General features: G+C 40.2%; 2 protein-coding genes across 2 annotated transcripts; one reads left to right on the top strand and one right to left on the bottom strand.

Annotated features, from left to right (window-relative positions):
* Positions 1-861: 861 nt before the first annotated feature.
* On the bottom strand, positions 862-9,034 carry LOC141010649 (inositol-3-phosphate synthase 1-A-like). Its single transcript, XM_073483703.1, has 11 exons — positions 8,816-9,034; positions 8,363-8,487; positions 8,112-8,273; positions 6,177-6,306; positions 5,688-5,881; positions 5,191-5,340; positions 4,378-4,593; positions 3,613-3,777; positions 3,421-3,534; positions 2,529-2,746; positions 862-2,246 (listed from the first exon to the last, which is right to left on the bottom strand). The coding sequence occupies exons 2-11, from the start codon at positions 8,474-8,476 to the stop codon at positions 2,051-2,053; spliced, it is 1,659 nt and encodes a 552-aa protein (XP_073339804.1). The 5' UTR covers positions 8,477-8,487; positions 8,816-9,034; the 3' UTR covers positions 862-2,050.
* Positions 9,035-11,370: 2,336 nt separating this feature from the next.
* LOC141010967 (programmed cell death protein 10) lies at positions 11,371-19,124 on the top strand. Its single transcript, XM_073484144.1, has 8 exons — positions 11,371-11,460; positions 12,618-12,843; positions 13,988-14,041; positions 15,630-15,747; positions 15,905-16,031; positions 17,473-17,551; positions 17,672-17,754; positions 18,227-19,124. Exons 2-8 carry the CDS (start codon positions 12,754-12,756, stop codon positions 18,306-18,308), a joined length of 633 nt encoding a protein of 210 aa, XP_073340245.1. The 5' UTR covers positions 11,371-11,460; positions 12,618-12,753; the 3' UTR covers positions 18,309-19,124.
* Positions 19,125-19,755: the final 631 nt, after the last annotated feature.

Raw genomic sequence — 19,755 nt, 5'->3', positions numbered from 1 at the left:
ATTTATTTATTTATTTATTTATTTATTTATTTTTCATTTACACCAGTTTTATATTAGTGATATATATTAATTTATAACCAGCAATATCTTACACGTATCACTGCATAATAACCATAATTAATAAATAAGTTATTTCACTTCCAACAAACAATAAAATGCTCTCAATCATTTATTAAGCAAATATTTATTGAAAAGTTGCAACTGATGTTCATAATATTTAGTAAATGGTTAGTAAATACTGTGCAGTTCATCTATACACAGTATTTGTATGTTTATAAACCTTTACAGTTGCTTCATAAATGATTTATAAAGCATTGTGTTGTTTGTGAACAGTCAAATAACTAGAAACTAAAGTTTAATCAACTATAAATTCACCATTTATTAATAATGGCTATTCTAAGTGTTACCCAACCAATATTGTCTAAACACAGCAGATCTTTGCCTCGATACAATCCGGTCAAAATATGCATTTTTTTCAGTCACTGAATGTAACTAAGTACATTTACTCAAATGTTGTAGGCCTACTTAGATACAATTTTGAGGTACTTGTACCATTTAAGCACCATTTGTGTTACTTATACTTCTGCTACACTACAGTTTGGAGGCCAATATTGTACTTTTTACTCCATTACATTTATTTAAAAACCTTAGTTACAAGTTACTTTGCAGATTGCATGCTGCATCAGAGCCAAAGCAGTGGAATTTGAAATTATTTTTATTTTATTGGCAATCGATTATTTAAAAAATACTGTCGGTCTCCCCATAGCATACACTAAATACACACATGTAAATATATGTATAATTTACTTTTACTTTTGATACTTAAGTTCAGATACTTCAAAGACTGAGACTTCCACTCAAGTACTTTTTTACAACACTTTATTTTTAAAATTTCAATCAGGAACTATCAAAGAACAGATAGACAAATGACCAGACATTCAGTACTAGTGTGTGTTTTTGATACTTGAGTCAAAGAAGTACTGAGGTGTAAAACAAAGGAGAGACTAATTTGACTATATCGGCAATTAATTCAATTATATTGGTTTTATCATAATGTGGTCTTGTTTCCATGTTGTTATATTATGTTGTATTATATATTTGCTTTTGCAACAATGGTTATGACCCACAACTTAGTTGTTATCCCACACAACTAAAGCATATTTGAACTGGAGAGATCTCCCAATACGAAGAAAGGTGAATCTAAAAAGACATACACAATGATTAACTCCTCAGGTACATTTAGTTCAAACAACATTTTAACGTTAACAGTATATAAATAGCCCATGTTAAACTTTAATAAAATAGTAGTAACGGTGTCCATATTTTCTGTCATAAAGCTTCACACAAAAACTGAATGAATGACTACAGAAAGGCAGTGAAATACAACGACAAAAGTTACAGTAAGGTTAGAAGCTGCCCCTCACTCATTAAGCGGTACAGTATATTCAAACAACAAATACAGCAGTATGAATTTCATTTTCACAGCTGCAAGATGAATATCACATTTTCTTGCTACATATCTTTTCTTGACCTATTTCTGCGAACTACGCTGTACAATTGTATTTTACGTTTGCATGACACACAGAAAACTACTTAAACAAGGAGATAAAGATACAAGCAACATGAAGAAAACCCAAAAGCTGTATTTACCTATTAAAATACTCAATACATGACTCATTCTGGATTTAAAAACTCTGTAAGACATATTTTAACAAAGCTGCCTGCCTTCAACAATGTGATGCTGTGTGGAGACTCAGATTATTGCAGTCGAGGGGCCTTTTATGAAGCTCAGTAGCTTTAGCAGACATAACTGCATGTATGATATGCAAATGTTTCAGCACCACACCATTCGTTAATGGGCTAAGACTCGGTAAATACTTCTGATTTTAAATTCTTCTCCCATAAAATCAGGTTGACTCTGGAAACTAGTGTTGCTTGAATGTTTGTTTCAAATTGATCAATGAGGGCCCTTGGTCTTTTTATGCAAGGTTTCAGAGTTTGTAACTGTTACTTTTCAGTTCTATCTTGGGCTGTCGTGTTGTACTTGCAGTCATATTGCATGTGCTGCGTTGTCGACATGCGCAGAGAACCCGTTTGTTAGAGGTATATGGTTCCCGTTGGTATGGGCAATTTTTTTCAAAGCGACCACGTTGCCATTGGTGTAGGCCGTATGTGGAGGCAGGAAGTTTCTCTGCAGCTTGTGCTCCAGCAGCATGTGGTTCTGAGGAGGCAGCCCAAGACACGCTCTGAAAAAGACAAGGAGTGAGACTGCTGTTACCAAATGAAACAAGAATTTAACATCTTGAAGCCTAAACCCATAAAGAGATTCATATTAAGCTACAAAAAGTAGGGAGAGCTGAACATACAGAGACTTCCTCTCAAAACTGCCAGAAAAAGTGCCCCAAAAAGGCCCTATAACCCTTCAAATAATCTGCTGGAGGGGCCTTTGGAGATCACTTGTCCCGAGCATGAGCAAGGCAGTCCTGGGGGTAACTGTTAAGGTAAAGAAACCGCAGTCTTATCCATACCTCAATATGTTTTCTATGCAAGCCCTCTGGCGGAAGAAGGCGTTCACGATCGGGGTCCCTGATGGGACCAGAGGGGCCTTGCAGAGGAAAGAGAGCAGTGCCAAGACACTGTGGAAAGACTGGAAGTCCTCCTCCCCCTGCGGCCGGACTGTCACACGCTGACAGAGCTCCGTCAGGATCACCAGGTCCAGGATGATCGGGCTGGCTAGTAGAGAGTCCTGTTGAAAAGACAGAAAGAGGAGGTGAGTATAGTGGTGTAACAGAGGGCAGAGGTATGCAGGAGTTGGACCAGCCTATAGCAGTCTTTTTTGTTTATCTTTGGTTGAGTTGTGTACTTAAATTATCCCAAATGTTTCTAACAATCCCAAACAACCCCAGAGAAATCCATAATTTCACTAAAAGGTGTGTTTTATTTGTTCGCCTGTTGCTACAACTTCCAGGGAAACATCATAAGATACCTCAGTGAGGAAGGAAGTCGGTGAATGTCAACACTGTAACACATTACCTCATCTGTGAACATGTCTGCTTGAGTCATTATCCTAATTAATGCAGTTTGACATACAGATTAAGCGTATAAACATTAAAAGAATAGATGCAAATTTGTGCCTAGGAACGGTGGTGGTCGGGCTTAAGCATTTATTTCAGTGAGACATAAAATAACTATGTCAATGACCTGAAGATGTCTCTTTAAATTAGCTCCAAGACTTGTTAAGAGGGATTAACAGTAAGCTCCTGCACTCCCGAGCCTCGTCCTCCACAGCTACACTCAGATAAAGAATAGCTCTGAACGTTGTGTTTAGACAGCAATTAGCAGAGTAAAGTCTCACATTGGAGATTGTTCTAATATGCTAAATTTGCCTTTTCCAGTTTCATGTTTTACAGAAACACTGACCTCACAAGTGTTGTGCAGTGCGATAGTGTTGGTGCCTCCCATCATTATTTCCGAAGTGTATTCATCCATGGCACGCTTGCTGTCTCCCACACAGGGGACATACTTAATCACCACCTGAAATGACACACGGAGACAGTTAATAAGTCAGACCGATTGGTTTTCTGGGGCTCATTATCTTTCTGTGTCACTCACACAGTGGTCAGGTTTTTCTCCCGGCTGGTACAATATGGGGTTTGACTGGACCATGTCATCCACCACGTTGCTCTTGGAAATCTCTTTGGAGCGGAACTGCTGAGGAGCCGACAGGTTCTTCCCATCGTTGTTGCCGAGGTGATTGTAGCTGACGATGGAGGTCGGCTGTCGAGAGGGAGAGAGGAGCTTATTAAAATTTCTTTGTTCAGGGAATACATGGTTATGTAAGTGTATAGCTGTCGTGTTGTATGGTGTTGTAGATCAGGGCTGTGAGATGTGACAATTTATGTTGTGCGATGATAGAAAAAACGCCTGTCATTTCATGCATTCACACTCTTTACAGCAATATTTTTATTTGGATACCGTTTTGCATTTTTCTGCATGGCACAGATGCAGGTAGGAAATTTGCATGACGGCAAAACAAATAAACAAGGAGGACAGTGAACGTGGCCAAATGAGGAGCTGCTTTTCTTTGTCATTTTATGAAAGTAAAAGGGGAGTCTTTGGACTGTAAGTTGGACAAAAGTAATTTAAAGAAGTCACTTTGGGCTCTGGGAAATTATGATGAGCTTTTTACATGATTATTTAATTAATCGTGAAAATAATGGGCAGATTAATCGCCAATGCAGCCCTGCTTCTGGTGTAAAATACAGGGGTTTATGGGACCTGTAATAATGAAACTTGTTCATTACAATCAGGTAGATGGCAACAGATTTTCTGATACATGCTAATGTATTAATTCTTCTTCTTCTATCCTTTTCTCACCTTGATACCTGCGCTGACAAGAAAGTCCACCAGCACAGACTTGATCTTGGTCTGACCCGATTTGAAGTCATCTCCTCCGATGAACACCCCTTTCTGCACGGCCAGCTCTACGGCTCCTGGTACAAAAGTGTTCTGCGGGGAGCCGTTGATGTAAGCGCAGCCCTCCAGTATACTGGCCACTGCGAACAGAGTGGAGGGAGAAACCTCTGCTCCCGCCTAATGGAAAAGAGATCATCACAGTTACTGAGTGTATCATCAAATTAAGCTCAGGAAGAAAGCTTGACTCACAAGGCTGCACTACCCCCTGAGACTCTCCTCACATCATCTCTGTAGCACAACTCTTGTCGACTTCATGTCTATCTGAAATTGAGCTATTTGCTGAAGATCATAAGTCTGTGAAATAGACTATTATCGTTGCTGACAGCAGTACAAGCATGCTGAGGACAGGAGATAAAATAAAAACTCACTCATGAGGGGCAGATCATAATTTTCTTCGCCTGATCTGATATAAAAAGGAATAGCTGCTCATTATTGCATTTCATCCACAAATCCACAGTGAAGTGTTGGGAGAACTAATCTTTTCATCCTCTAAGCTTTATTAATCACTAAATGTGATGGAGGATTACTGTTTGGTCCTCGGCATTAGGAGGAAATTAAAGTCGATTGGGTGATTCATGACCACCGGCCACCGACACAATTTAGGTTGGTTTCCATGACTGTTAAAGCCTTTCATACCGGATCTCTACTGAAGGGTTTGTGCACTTCAGAGTATGTTTTTTTGTAAATCTTGAAGTTTTTGAACCAAACTCTCACCTGGATTGCAGCTAGCAGATTCTTTGCACTGTCATTGACCCCTGGTACGATATCACAGAAGCGCTCAGTATTGGCGGTCCACAGAACGATGACTTTGTCCACACCGCTGGACTGACGGAAGTCCCGTATGTCCGCTCTGATCTGCTCCACCTGGAAAACATTCAGTCAGATTAAAAATTGCATATGAAACCACACAATTTAAGTGGAATACATGGCTGGAGAAGAGACGTTAAGATGTAATATGAAAGAATTCTGCATTAAAATGTCCAAAAATGACTAGACTTTTCTTATCGTGATCGATCTTGAAGCCATCTACAATTAACTTTTCAGGCGAATTGAAGAGGTTGCAGTGTTTTATGTCCTCTTATCTTTGTTTCCAACCTTCATGACCTCATTGGCTTGCAGATCCACGCTGTGGCAAACTAGATGTCCCAAAAAACATAACTATTTTTAATTTATTTTTCGGCCAGATTACCGACCCCTAGGCCAATCATTACCTGCTCTGCCATGGTCCCAGTGAGAACGTTGTCCGCACGACTCTCTTGGTTCGCAGCAATGAATTCTGAGATGTAGATGGAAGGTCTGGGTTTCATGCGGCTCATGTGCGGTTGCAGCTGCTCTTGTAATGGCCAGTCAAGCACCTGAGCTCTCTCCATTGCTCTGCCAAGATCCATTGCAGAGATATCCCAGCCTGAAAAAAACACAAACACACTTAAAAAAATGTACTGGATTCCCTAGATACCTCTCATTTCTTATATCTAAAAATAGCAGAGGCTGTAGCAGCTCCATAAATAGTTTGCCTTTAAACTCCTCTCTTATGATGTAACAGAGGAGACTGTAAGAGCACATCTCTGACCGTTTTCACCCCATGAAGCTGCCCTGGGGTCAGATTTCCCTGCCGTTACCTCACTTGCCCTCTCACATACACACATTTCTGCTTTTTCTGTGTCAGAGGTTAGTCCTTGACTATCTGCGATCATCCGTACCGTCAAAGATGATATCATTAGGGTGCACCATGGGAAGGAGGTCACGGAAGGGCACGTTGACCTCGCCCTCGAGCCCTGATCCCAGACAAACTGTAGACGCCTGCAGGAGGGAGCCGAAGTAATTTGCTTTCTGTGGGAATGTGGGAGAAAAAGAGGAGAAAAGAGAGATTAACACTGTGATTTCTCTCCCTATCCATGAGTTTCCAGGAGTGTAAGTGACAAAGTATCTGCACCAGCGGCACTTTCAGGCTTTTAGAAGCGTTAAGCGTAAATGTTTTGTGGTCTACAAAACTTCACCTTCCTTTCTATCGACATGATGGTTAGTGGATAATGACAGAATTTCCATTTTTGGGTGAACTTATCCTTTAAGGTTTATTGCAAGAGTATTAAAATCGCATGAAAGATGGTCAAAATGGGAATCACAGGAACGAGCTCACAGTGGTGAAAATGTATGCCCATATAAGGGGAAATCCCAGAGACCAGAGTCAGTTAAAAGCTCTTAACACTCTGCTGGACATGTCAGCGTAACCAGCTTATAATGAGTCTCTCCCACAGCATCATGGGACATACAGTGGACTATCTTTATGAAATGGGGCAAGAACATTAGTCCCTCGTGGCACTCAGATCCTATTATAACGCGGTTATAAAGACTTCATTCAGAATATAGAGTTTTGCTTTCTCCCTCCTCCTGGCAGACAGTGATGCATTGATTCAGTACAGTAAAGGAAAAAACAACTTGTAGAAAGTTGCAGTGAACATGATCACAGTTATACGAGAATTGATTTGTTATTTGTAGTTTTATATGAATTAACCATTTCGATTAAGAGTCCGGCTGATACTCAATTTTTGGAGCCGATGCCGATATTAGGGAGTAAAATATTCGGATATCGACCGGCCATTTCTGTGCAAACCTGACTGATCCTCGTGTCTTATTATTAATATAATTCAAAGGACTGTTAAACTTAAAAGGTAGAATCAGTAGGATTTGTCCGAGCTGTTCCTAAATGCACCAGAAAGACAGTTGATTGTTGAGTCTCATTCCCAGAAGGTCAAATATGGATATTTTGGGTTGGTAGAGCAGCAACACACCGAGAAAATAAAAACATCCTGGCAGAGGGCTGCAGGGTCTCTGCAGATACAAGACACTAACACGCCTTTTCACCCCATTCCAGTCTTCCTGTTTGTCTGTTTCCATCTTGTTACGTCTGCCGTGCGTGATATGCACCGCCAGGTTGAAATCAGTTAGTAGTATGCATAGGATGAACAAATAAAGGATTGAGAGGTTGATATGTGGTTCACTTAATAACAATAATATTAAATTAAATTATAACTTCAGCGCAAATTCAAGCATGACAGAGTAGCCTAGGTGCATCCAGTCTGTCACTGGTTCTCTTCCCTCTAAACTTTAAAGGGCCAGCCACATGAGAGATAACACTGTAATAATCAAAATGTAATGTTTGAATACAGTTTGACTGCAGTTCCTCTCAGGTGATGACTCACACAGCTGTTCGATATTGTATATAATATTGCATAAGACAGCAAATATTGGGATATTCCATTATATTTAATATCGGCCCGGCACTATTACAGATATTTATGTTAAAATGTAGTGTAGTAAATGTAGTAAAGGTAAAAAGTTGTCAGAAAAATACATACTCAAGTAAAGTACAGATACCTGAGAACCTGAGAAGTATTCGTACTTCATTACTTCCCACCTCTGGATATTTTACAGTTTATTAACAAACTTTATTGTTTAAACCTTTATTGTCTTTTACTGTCACTGGGAATTTAATGATTTAAAATCAGCCAGGCATCTATTCCATCTTTACAATCTTTAAAATAAATCTATACTGATCTATCTGTTAGGCCAATATCAGCCAATCCATGTATACATCGGGCTCTAATCTCGAGTACAGCAATGATCACTGCGCTCACCTTTACTCCAGTCTTGGTCCTCCAGGTCAGACCCATCTTGTTGGCCAGCACAGCTGCAGTCACTGTGGTACCGTTGTTGCCTCCCCAGCCCACCAGCATCACACCCAGCTGGGGCACCTTCCTCTCAGTGCGAAACGTCATCTCGGTGGTGCGGGGGTTCAGCTGTTTCCAACATGGAGCACAAATTAACTCTGCAGGAGACACATACAGATGCTCGCATGGACATTAAAATGTAAGAAAAGTCCTCTTACCGTGATGTTGTTCCCCTCTCTGTGCACTGATGAGGTCTGGTAGGAGTACTGAGCAGTGATGTGTTCCTCTGTGTACCTCACATTGGGGCTGTTGACATGGATGTTCACAGACATGGCTGCAGAGTCTGCAGAGAGAGAGACAAAGAGGGTATATCCAACTTCTCCTTCTGCATGTGTGTGTGTGTGTGTGTCTGTGTGGAAAGGGCATTATGGGTGATGCTGCATTTCCTCAACACGTCACTACTAGCTCAAGCTACCGGCATGCCATGTTGTGACAGGAAGAAATACCTTAAGTTACCATTTAAATCTCCCCAACTGTGAAATTATTCCTGTCAGACCATCTTGAGATGTTTATATCGATAAAAAAAAACAAAAAAAAACCGACAGATACACGTGCTTATAAATGAATGAAGCGCGGCAATGAAACAAAATGAAACCCGGAAACAACCTCACCTTTTTTCCTCTTCAGTAGTAAATATGTCTCTCAGTTGCCTTGACGCCTAAATGAAGCTGAGGCTGAGCCCGGGGTGGTCTTATGTCTTCTTCGGTTGCGTAAGAGGAAGTTTCCAGACCTTTCTGTCTAGATGTGCCGGTCCGGGTCTCGCCTGGTGTCCACAGCTCCCTCCGTCTCACTGACTGCTTGCCCTTCTACCTTCTACGCAGTCAGCTCATGAGCCAATCACAGCGCTCCTTCTCTGTTACATAACCGCGAGGATGGCGAGGTTAGAGGACCGCGTGGCAGCAACGGCCAATGGCTGCGCTCGTTGTCAGGTTGCGTCAAGATGCTCCATTCTAGAGAATTGCCTTTGTATATAATAAAAACATCATTATTATTATTATTATTATTATTATTATTATTATTATTATTATTATTATTACATAGTATTTCCAAGCAACATACTTAAGCAAGAGGAAAATAAAAACAAATACATGTGATGTAAACAACATTAATAACTATAATATAAATTACAATTAAAATTGGGGGTTTAATCAATATATAATTCAAGTGATTCAGACAGCCTCAAGTCACTTATAGTTTCAGCTTTTTCAAAGATGTCAAAAAAGATTTTAAAGTCCTTCTTGCATGCCACACAACTTTTAAAACAATCTCCATTTCTGAATATAAAATGTGCCTGTAATCAAATATTAGTTTGACAGAGAGCTCTTGCTGTTTCTTGCCTCTGCAGAATCACACAGGATGTCTGTTAGCAATAAAAAAAAATAAGGAATCGAAGGTTTGTTAAGACATTTATACAATCATCATTATTTGTTTGCTTCGCCTTGAAATGACCATGCAGATACAATGTCTGAGGCTCTGCGTTGCACTGCATTCAGTCCCCACAGCTTTTAAGCATCATGGCAATCATCCTCAACATGCTGACAAAGCAATCAGCGACAGCCAAACAGGGTTCTCGATCAGAACGGTCAATCACCTGACCTCAGTCCAAATGTGCTTCTCTAGATAAAGACCAGAGTTAATGGAAAAAGCGCCCTGAACAAGCAAAAAGTGAAGATGGCTGCAGCCTGCCGGTTTCTAAGGGTCGAGACTTCAGCCAGTGATACCCCAAGTAGATCAAACTTTTTGAAGGTTCACTTCTATTTATGTTTGGTCCCCTAAAATTGCTTTTGTCAAACCATTATGCATGTGAACACCTTCAAATTATAGCTGCAGAGCTCTGTTATAGCTTTGGTAATACTATCATCTTCTTATAACATTTCAGTTGGATATTTAAAGCCCTTGTTGGTACAGTAGGTACACTCTTTACTGTTCATAGGCCTGTACATATTGATCCTTATAGTACAAAGTAAACACTGTGTTTCGAAAAACAAGATGTGAGACAAGAAGTAGACACAGACAGATTCAATCAAAGGTGGTTTACTCATGATGCAAATCACTTCCAGTGACAGTCTACAAATAAACATGAAGCTGAAAGCTGGCAGGAAATGCTTGAACTCTCATCTAGAGAACCAATATCTACAGCTCCAATAGAAAGCTGATTGATAAGCAGTACAGATGGTGAGATCAGCTGACTGGGAAGAAGGGAAGACTCAATGGGGGCGACTAGTGGACAGGTGAGGCATGACATGGTGTCTCTAAACATGAACTTACATTTTCTGGGGCTATTTGGTGGTAGGATTTTATCTCCTGTATGCTGCCAGACATATCGCCCAAAGGCTTCATCTGCCTTCACTCCTCTGAGCAGTCAGAGTGACACTAACTAGACAACTGAACTGACAGCAGGAAAGATGACCTCTACATTCCTCTGATAAAAGATCGAAAAATAGATACTTGACCCTTCAACATGAGCAGAATGTCAAACAGAGACAGAAGGGCAAGAAGCAACAAAGGACATCTATTGGTTTCCCTTTAAGGACACTTCCAAGTTATTATTTGCCAAGCTGGAAACATCAGAGTTTTAAAAAAAAAAAAATTAAAAAAGTTTTCAACTAGAAACTGCCATCTGGCTGTAGATATGTTGAACGTTAGTAAATGTTTTGATATTTTACGATTCAGCAAAAGGAGATTTTTAATCTCAGTAAGACTTCTTTCCTGGTTGAATAATGGTTAAATAAAATATGAACCATAACTCGTGACACGAGCACAGCCTTAGACCCTTCTTATAAACAAATGTCTTTCAAAAAACCAGCCCCTAATTTGTATTGCTGGATTTCTGTGATGAATTTGTTCTCTCCAAGTCCATGCTGAGTTGATGATTTCAGTTTCAGTGTAATCAGTCATTGTTTTAGTTCTGCTTGATCCTTTTTCTTTTAATTCTGTGTTGTGTGTCATGTCACCAACACCTTCCAAATTTCCAAAATGCAGGAGACATGAGTGTATTTTCACTTCCTGTAGACTAGTCACTTCCTGGAAGTGGCTCAAAAATGCTACAATAACAAAAATGTAACTATTTCATGTGACGTAACAGCCGCTGTACGCTTCCGCTCTCTGATTGGAGGACGCGTGTTTACGTAGCAATGGTCCGGAAGATGTCGCTCAGGCTAGTCCTAAAAAACTTCCGCCTTAAGTTGTAAAGAAAACATAGCAGCTAAAAGGCAATCGACGGCGTAACCAACCTATTTAAGAAGCCAGACCAAAGGTAGATATGTGTACACGTTTGACACGCGTATACAGACTTACACATTCGTCCTTAAGCAGTTTGTTGACGTGTTTTAGCTCATAAGCTAATACAAATCTCCAATTTGCTGTACCTAGCACGTAAGCTAGATAGCACTTTGCTACCATCGATTTGGTCGGCCATAGGCCTCAATTGGGCATCTCTGCGGCTAGATCGCGATAAATTAATCACTATACCCAGTTGGTTATATTTCTGACTGTACATTTTGATGGTATTTTACCGTAAATAAAACAGCAAACCTCACTTAGCGGTACATCAGCTACTTTGTTAGCCATGTCTAGCTAGCCGTTTGCTAGTCTGTTTAGCTTGCTTGCTAGCCAGCTTCGCGTCAGACACAAATTTTACTGTATATCTTATATTTTTTCCTTTCGTGAATGGCACATATTGTCGATAAAGCTAGCCGAATGCCCGGATTTTTACCATTTAGTTGACGTTAGCTAAAACTGCACTGCTCAACATTACTCTGTCAATATTGTATTCTTGCTCTCTGAATTAGACTCTACCTGAATGTATCAAGACCTTTAAATGTGATGGGGGTCTTGCTTGTTGTTAATGCTCCTTGTCTCGTTATTATAAACATTTTTACACATTTAAGTTGCTGTCTGGTCACATTTGCCTTGCTGTCACCAGCCGGCATATAACATATAACAGTGCCACTCCCCTCCTTCAAGTTAGACAAACCAATAAGTCATCACTTCCTGCTCTTTAATTAGCTACCTAGCAGATCATATAGTATTGGTTGATATGTACTGGGGTCACAGATTGTGTTGGCTGATATGTATGAAGAAATGCCAAAGATGTCCAAACTCAGGATGTCTGCTGCCACCGAGTCCCATTTGCATTTCAAATCTTATACCTCACTGTGAGAAACTCATCGGAAGGATTGTTATGTGAGGTAACATGAGGGCATTGACTGAATGAATATAATCAATAGCTGATCTGTGCAAACTTATTGAGTGGCTCAGATCTGTGCATCCCTACTAATAACCAGCTAAACCAGAAGCTTAAATATCAAATTCAAATGTATAGTAAATATTCAATGTCTTGCCTTGTAGGTTAAAAGAAAATCAATCAAACCAAACCAAACTTCATCATTACCCAATTTCTTTATTTCCCAGGCTCTTGTCACTCTGGAGCTGGCGTGTTTTTCAGAGTGTGTGTGAGTGAGTGTGTGTGGTTGAGTGTATGTGTGAGTGTGTGTGAGCTGCAGTTTTCCTCCTCACCTTTTCACCAAGAGCGGCTCCTCCCTGGAGGATGACAATGGAGGAGATGAAGAATGAAGCGGAGACAAACTCCATGGTATCCATGACGCTGTACGCCGTAATGTACCCAGTTTTCAATGAGGTAAAAGATCACCGTTAGTAATTAATTCCTCTTTGTGTTGTTGAGTGTTTGTCATGATTTTTAAACTGCTAAAGGATAAGTTCTCGATCATTATCTACTCACTGTCATGCTGATGGAAAATCAGGTGATGTTTCTGGAGCTTTACAGCAAAACAGCATTGCAGCATCCTCCTCAATGTCTGAAGTGGATGGGGACTTACTTTAAGTGTAAAGAAGCAACAGAAATAAACATTAAATGGCACAATTCAAGTCTCTGGAATCCCCAAGATCCCAAATTGATTCGAAAGGATGTCATTTACACCCATTTTTAAGCTGAAATCTTAAATTAAACCCTGTCTGAAGTGGGTGCACAAGCCTGACCGCACATCAAGGCTGTAAATATTGTCTTTTTAAATCAATTTGGGATCTCAGGGCTCACAGAGACTTGGATTACACCAGACGAGCTCCATCGCTTTTATGTTTTTCCAGTTGTTTTTGTTCCCATCTACTATGCTGTTTTGCTGTGAAGCCCCAGAAATGTTTTGTGGATTACAAAACTTCACCCAACTTACCATCTGCAGTGGGGTGAGTAGATAATGACTCAATTTACATTTCTGGGTGAACGTATCCTTTAAATCCTGTGCATACTGTGTTATTTTGTGACTTTGTTTTTATGCCCATTGAATCTGCTGTGTTATGTAGAGGAACTAACTGCTGAGGTCAATCTGTAGCAACTATATATATGTTATTGTATCGTTAAAGAAGGCGAGTTTGTCTGTAAATGCTCACAGAGAAAAGACAACATGAGTATATTGTGAGATCGATTCCTGCTGCAGTTTTAATGTAGCCTGATGTATTTGACAGATTATCAATACTGCAGTACAGTGTGATGAGTGTAGAGTTATTTTAGTTGAGTCAAGGTTTTACACTGATTTATATTTGTACTAGTCTGATTAAATTGCATTTGTTGTGGCAAACAAGTGTAATTGGACCATAAATCCTAAAACACACACTGTATAGTATTATTATATTTAACTAAGGTGTAACCTAGTATGCAGCTGCATTTGAAACCTGTGCAAGTTCCAGTCTAGACGACACAGCAGAAGCCCCAAAATGTCCAGATTTTGGCTTTGATAACGTACGTTTTCTGTTTCGTCTTTCTTTAGCTGGAGAGGATCAACCTATCAGCAGCTCAGACGCTCAGAGCAGCATTCATAAAGGTAGGACTGTACACAGATTTGATGTCCTGAAACACAAAAGAACGATATTATCCTCCCCGCTTCCCTTTCTAATATCTTTGTAAATGTAGGTGGAGTCCCTGAACCCATTTTCACTGCATTTGCATCTTATCTGATGCTCTAAACCAATATTCTGCCAAAGGTTCAGTTCCCTCCTCTAAGACGGGAACATGCACACACATTGGCTGTGACTGTGGTCAAAGCTTTAACCTTCCAGCTTTAGGACGTCCTAGCAACAAGGTCACTCCACATGTTGCCTGATGCAAATTACGGGATATGGAAATTAATCAAAACAGTTCCTCATCGCGCTGCATCAAGTGTGGTGAATCAACCCTAGCAACCAGTAGCTGCGTTGTTTCTGTGTAGTGAAAACGGGTTCATTTATCTCGTTATCGCCGGAAAACAAACAGCTGATTTCTTGAGATATAAAGTTAATTTATCAGGAGGAAGACTTCATAAGATTCATAGGAGTAGACCATGTTTTAACTATTGACTTGAAATGAGGGTATTTACATTATGACTAATCTGAGGGATATGTGTGAAAATAGTACTATTATATAACGCACATTTCACTTTTTAGGCAGACAGTTGTGAGGAGTAGCTGGCTAGAGTGTTTGTTGTGCCATGTATGTAAGTCTGTGATGGATATAATGACAGCGTTAGCAGCTAAAAATGCTTAAAAGGAGACCTATTATGCTTTTTCATTGTGTCCTTTCCTTCAGTGTGTTATATACTGCAGGTTTGTGTGCATGTAAAAGGTCTTGAAAGTTAAAAAGCCTATAAAACCCAAGGAAAGCTCCTCTCTCCCACAGAAAACACTGCTCCTGAAATGCCCCGTCAGTAGTCCCCCCTTTTAATTCTTTAATTTTTATTAGAAATTCAGAAAAACAATATCTTTGTAGTTGTAGATTAAATTCCTGGTTCGGTAAAGGTTTGATTGTTATGGATTTTTTTTTAAAAACTTTTTTTTTAAAAATCTAGTTTTATGGTGTTAATTATGCTCAAGAACCTCCAGATACTCGATATCCAAATGAATGAACTCTATCAATATGAAATCAGAGAAGTTGACATTCAGAGTGCTGGTGTGATATCTGAGGGTATTCATCAGATGAGCCTCGGTTAATGTCTTGATCCTCTCTTTTTTTTTAGTCTATACGCTGCTGTGATTGCACCGGAATATTAAAAGCACAGCGGCTGTAGATTACCTCTGCACCGCTGCTGATGAGCAGCAGCGTTCACTGTGAGCACAGATGAAATATTAATGAAGGAGAAGCAGCGTTGTCCAAACCAAAGGGAGATGTGATCACCTTACAGCTGTTTTACGATGACATGTGCGGGTCCTTTGTTCACTTGTCTCACTGATTGGTGTCTCTCTTGCCCCCTCCGCCTCCTGGCTGCTATAACTCCAGGTTGAATTATTCAGGAGGAGAGCTTTTCCGCATACTTCTGAAATGCTCCCAGCATACATATGGCCTTCAATAAAGTTCTGCCTTTGTTCTCTGCACCCTCTACTTGCTTGCTTATTTGTCTTCTTCACCATGTTTGCCTAATTTCACTCTCCATTTGTCAGGCGGAGAGGGAGAACCCTGGCCTGACTCAGGACATCATAATGAAGATCTTGGAGAAAAAGAACGTCCAAATCAACTTCACTGAATCCCTACTGCGCATGGCAGCCGACGATGTGGAAGGTGAGCAAATGAGAGAAAGAAAGCGCTTGGATAATTTGTTGGAAATAGTCTTTTGTGACTCGGGGATCGAGGTTTCGGTTATGTAGCCCATCTTATCTGCACTTTTATATACATCATTGAGTTCTTGGGAATGTGCTAAGCGCTCTTGTCCTTGCAGAGTTCATGATTGACCGACCTGAGCAGGAGTTCCAGGACCTAAATGAGAAGGCCAGAGCTCTGAAACACATCCTCAGCAAAATCCCTGATGAGATCAATGACAGAGTACGCTTCCTACAGACTATCAAGTGAGTATGAACCCGCACAAGCATACGTGAACCATGCAGTATTAAGGCAAATTTATCTACATAGCACATTTCATACTCGGCACATGAAACAAATGATAGAAACAATATAAGCTGGCACAGAAATACATATAGAATGAAACAATAAAAGCAAACAGTAATAGCAAACAATATAAAAGAAAATTAAATAAAAGCACTGTTAAACAGGTAGGTCATTGGCTTGGTTTTTAACAGTAGTTAACACTGTCTTAAGTCTTAGCTCTTCTGGCAGTTTAGTCCTCAATTTGAGAAGCGTAGACGCTAAGGGCAGCTGAACCATGTGTAGCTCTCACTCTGAGAGAAGCCAATAAACCAGACCCAGCCGACCTGAGAGGTCTGCAAGGTTTGTACTCTGCCAGGAGGTCTGACAAGTATCCAGGACCTATTCCGCTCTGAGATTTATGGACAAGTAATAGAATATGAATGCCAGTAAAATTCACATTACAATCAATAATGAGTACCCGCGGGGTGCAGTGCGCAGGCCTTCAATAACTTCAACCTCTTCCACATTTTACTGCAGGGAGATCAGTCCTGAGCTCAAATTCTTTCATAAAATTAATTACTTCTAAAATCTAAATGTTACACCTAGTGGTGTTTAGCTCTAACCTACAGAGACTCAGCCATTCGAAAGCAATCGATATCTATAGCTCAATGACAACAAAGCGGATTCCTTCACTGGCGCATGCATATAAAACTGTGCTTTACTTATTGACTATGTGTTTCAGCAACACGGAAGTGCTCCAAGTCCTCCGTCTGGTAGTGTTTGGATAAATATTGACTGACTTTCCTCAACCGGTGCCACTTGCTAAGCTAAATATCAGCTAGTTTGATAAATGCAAATAATCTTAATAACACCATCATCATCATCATCATCATCATCATCATCATCATCATCATCACACTGATAGGTTAAGCATCAGTGCTCTTGAAATAAAGTGAGTTGAGGTACACAGTGCCCACATAGCCCCGCCTCCTCCCGCTCTTCTGACTATGATCAGAGGTAAATTAATTGATCCTTAACACACAGTACGAACAGCTTGTTATATTATCTTTTCATATAAAATAGAAAATGGTAATGTTCAATTTCCCCCCATGATAAAGAACATGGTATCTAATCACATATCTATATTTTTCAAGTTATTGTATCAGAGGATTGTGACAACACTTATAGCCAGCAATAGCGACTGGAAGTTGAAAGTCTTAACAGGAAATTGAACAAAAAATAAATATGCCTGCCTCCTTAGGCCAGTACACATGCCCCTAAATAGATCATGTTGCAGTAGAAATACAGTTATTATTGTTGGGGAAAGTTCAGATAACATGCTATCATTGTTGCTGTACAAACATGTGTTACACATCTCGGATGTTGAATTGCCTCATTTGCGTTGCCGTTGGTTTCCAACAGAGACATAGCCAGCGCCATAAAAGAGCTCCTGGACACAGTCAACAATGTCATAAAGAAATACCAGTACCAGAATCGCAGAGTGAGTAACGCAGACACAAACACACACACACACACACACTGTGTATACATTCATCACTTTTTTTTTCTTATAGGTTTTAAAACAAAAATATGTTTGTGTGTTTTCTCTCTGTTTGTGAAGGCCCTGGAGCACCAGAAAAAGGAGTTTGTGAAATACTCCAAAAGTTTCAGCGACACCCTCAAAACATACTTCAAAGACGGAAAGTGAGTGTAACCATGACATCATTTTTCATTGTTCCGCTCCATACAATTGAAGTGGCTCCAAATAAACGCTGAAATCATTTAGCAGTCAGTTGATTTGCTATCTATTCTGTTTATTCCCTGAAGTTATCTTTAATATTTGTCTGGTTGTCTCTCGGCTTGTTGCCTGGCAGCCTCACGGTGACTCCAGGAAATCATTGCCAAATAAAAGTCCAGAAGGTCATTGTTTGTTATCTTATCTCACGACTCCTACACACATTGTCCTCCGCCGTGTCAAGGTTGAGGTTTTAAGGAGAAGAAAGGACCTCAGGACAGGAATGTTTGCAGTGACTCTGCTGGACAATTGTTAACCAATTTCTCTTGTGGGACTCTGAATGTCGCCTCTCATTCCTTCTCTGTTTCCTCCTAGTTAAAGTGTTTGTTTAACCAGCTTTACCATTCTGTTTTCTCAAGTTGGTTTTCTGTGTGTTCCCAGGGCAATAAATGTCTTCATCAGTGCAAACCGGCTCATCCACCAAACCAACCTCATACTGCAGACCTTCAAAACTGTGGCCTAGCCCTCAAGAGTCCACAGAGTCCCCCTCCCCCCAACACTCCCCACCCCCCCACCCCCCCCACCTCTCCCCTCATCCTTGGGGAGCAACTGCTAGGATGGTGGAAGCTTGAAGAGCGCCTGACCCATATATGTAAATTAGAAAGAGTTGATTTTAGGGTTGGGGGTCGATTCCATTGAAGTCGATATTCTAGATTCCAGTTCAAGAGACTGAAAAGTGCCATTTGTTTTATTCCAATGAGGATTTTCCAGTCTTGAAGTGGAACTGAATGGGCCCAAAGTTCTTGGTTGATTGATTTTATTTGGACAGTTTTAATTTATAACCCTGGTCTTGTTGGGAGTAGGTGAGGCGAGGTGTTTATTAAAGACTAATTGCCATTTTTTTCTAATATATTCATGTTGATCATTTTACTTTTAGCTTATTCAATCACGGCTACACATCTCAGACCGCATTCCATAGGGGTGTGTCTCAGTCGTATATACTGGTTTTCTCTTCTCGGCTCCTATTTGTGTCATTTTTTTTTTTTTTTTTTTTTTTTTTTGCCATGGTCTGTACGCGCAGGATCTAGCTGCGAGGAGGGGAAGCAGTGTTGGACATTTGAAAGGCAGACCCAGATTTCATTTCTCTTTATTATCAGAAGACAGAAAGCCAAATGACTTCCAGCACAGTGTGCGCCTTACCAAGTCCTGTAACATTCCCTCCTCTCAGTGTAATGAAGTGGAGCCAGTCCCTGCTGTTGGGGGATGTAGAGAGAGAATTGAAAGTTCTGTATTTAACTGATATCTGGTTGCAAATGTTCAATAAATAGTTTCCAAATGATGATGCTTTTTTAAATGTGTCCGAGTCCAATATGTGTGGTGTGAAACGTCATTGTGTGTAAGAGCATTTTTAGGCTTTGTTTCGCTCAGGCTTCAGCTGAAAAGAACAACAGATGGTGAACATATTCTCCTCCAAGGAGATTTTGTATACAACACTGTCAGACACATGCTACAAAGTGAAGATGTGAGCAGGCTCTTGTCTGAGAGACGTGTTGTTGGTTTTTTTATACATAAATAAACGAGAGAATAATAAGAGAATGAACATATTTGTTGAATAACTTCCAGAAATGTCTGTCTTTGGTAAAATTAAGACCCACAGTGTGTATTTTTTATACCAAACATAATGTAGACTTATGGTATCCTGGAAGTAGTAAGGTTTAGTATAACTGCATTGATTCATTTAATTGATATATATGTAGTATATGAGTATATGAGTTAACCCACACTGTGCCTGAATTATGCCAATGTGAACGCTTTCTTAGCCTGGAGCTAACCGCTGGGCCTTTAGCCCTGGGCTAAGTGCAGTGTGGAAAGCCATACATTGACACAATCCTGGCATATTCCACAGTGGGCAAACCCCAACTTTTACCTAGCCCTGCTCTGAAACAGGGTTAGCCCCAAGTTATCCCATG

This window comes from Pagrus major, chromosome 16 (assembly GCF_040436345.1).
Source record: "Pagrus major chromosome 16, Pma_NU_1.0".
NCBI lineage: Eukaryota > Metazoa > Chordata > Actinopteri > Spariformes > Sparidae > Pagrus > Pagrus major.
Note: the sequence above shows the minus strand (reverse complement) of the source record. Positions and strands in the feature narration are given on the sequence as shown.

Bases quoted from the DNA above. Each gene is read 5' to 3' on its own strand.
- LOC141010649 (XM_073483703.1), bottom strand. From the start codon at position 8,476: ATGTCTGTGAACATCCATGTCAACAGCCCCAATGTGAGGTACACAGAG. The intron at 5,882-6,176 runs GTACGGATGATC...TGTTTTTTTCAG, and splicing joins TAATGATATCATCTTTGACG to GCTGGGATATCTCTGCAATG. The intron at 2,247-2,528 runs GTATGGATAAGA...TGTCTTTTTCAG, and splicing joins TGCATAGAAAACATATTGAG to AGCGTGTCTTGGGCTGCCTC.
- LOC141010967 (XM_073484144.1), top strand. From the start codon at position 12,754: ATGACAATGGAGGAGATGAAGAATGAAGCGGAGACAAACTCCATGGTA. The intron at 14,042-15,629 runs GTAGGACTGTAC...TCCATTTGTCAG, and splicing joins TCAGAGCAGCATTCATAAAG to GCGGAGAGGGAGAACCCTGG. The intron at 17,755-18,226 runs GTGAGTGTAACC...GTGTGTTCCCAG, and splicing joins ACATACTTCAAAGACGGAAA to GGCAATAAATGTCTTCATCA.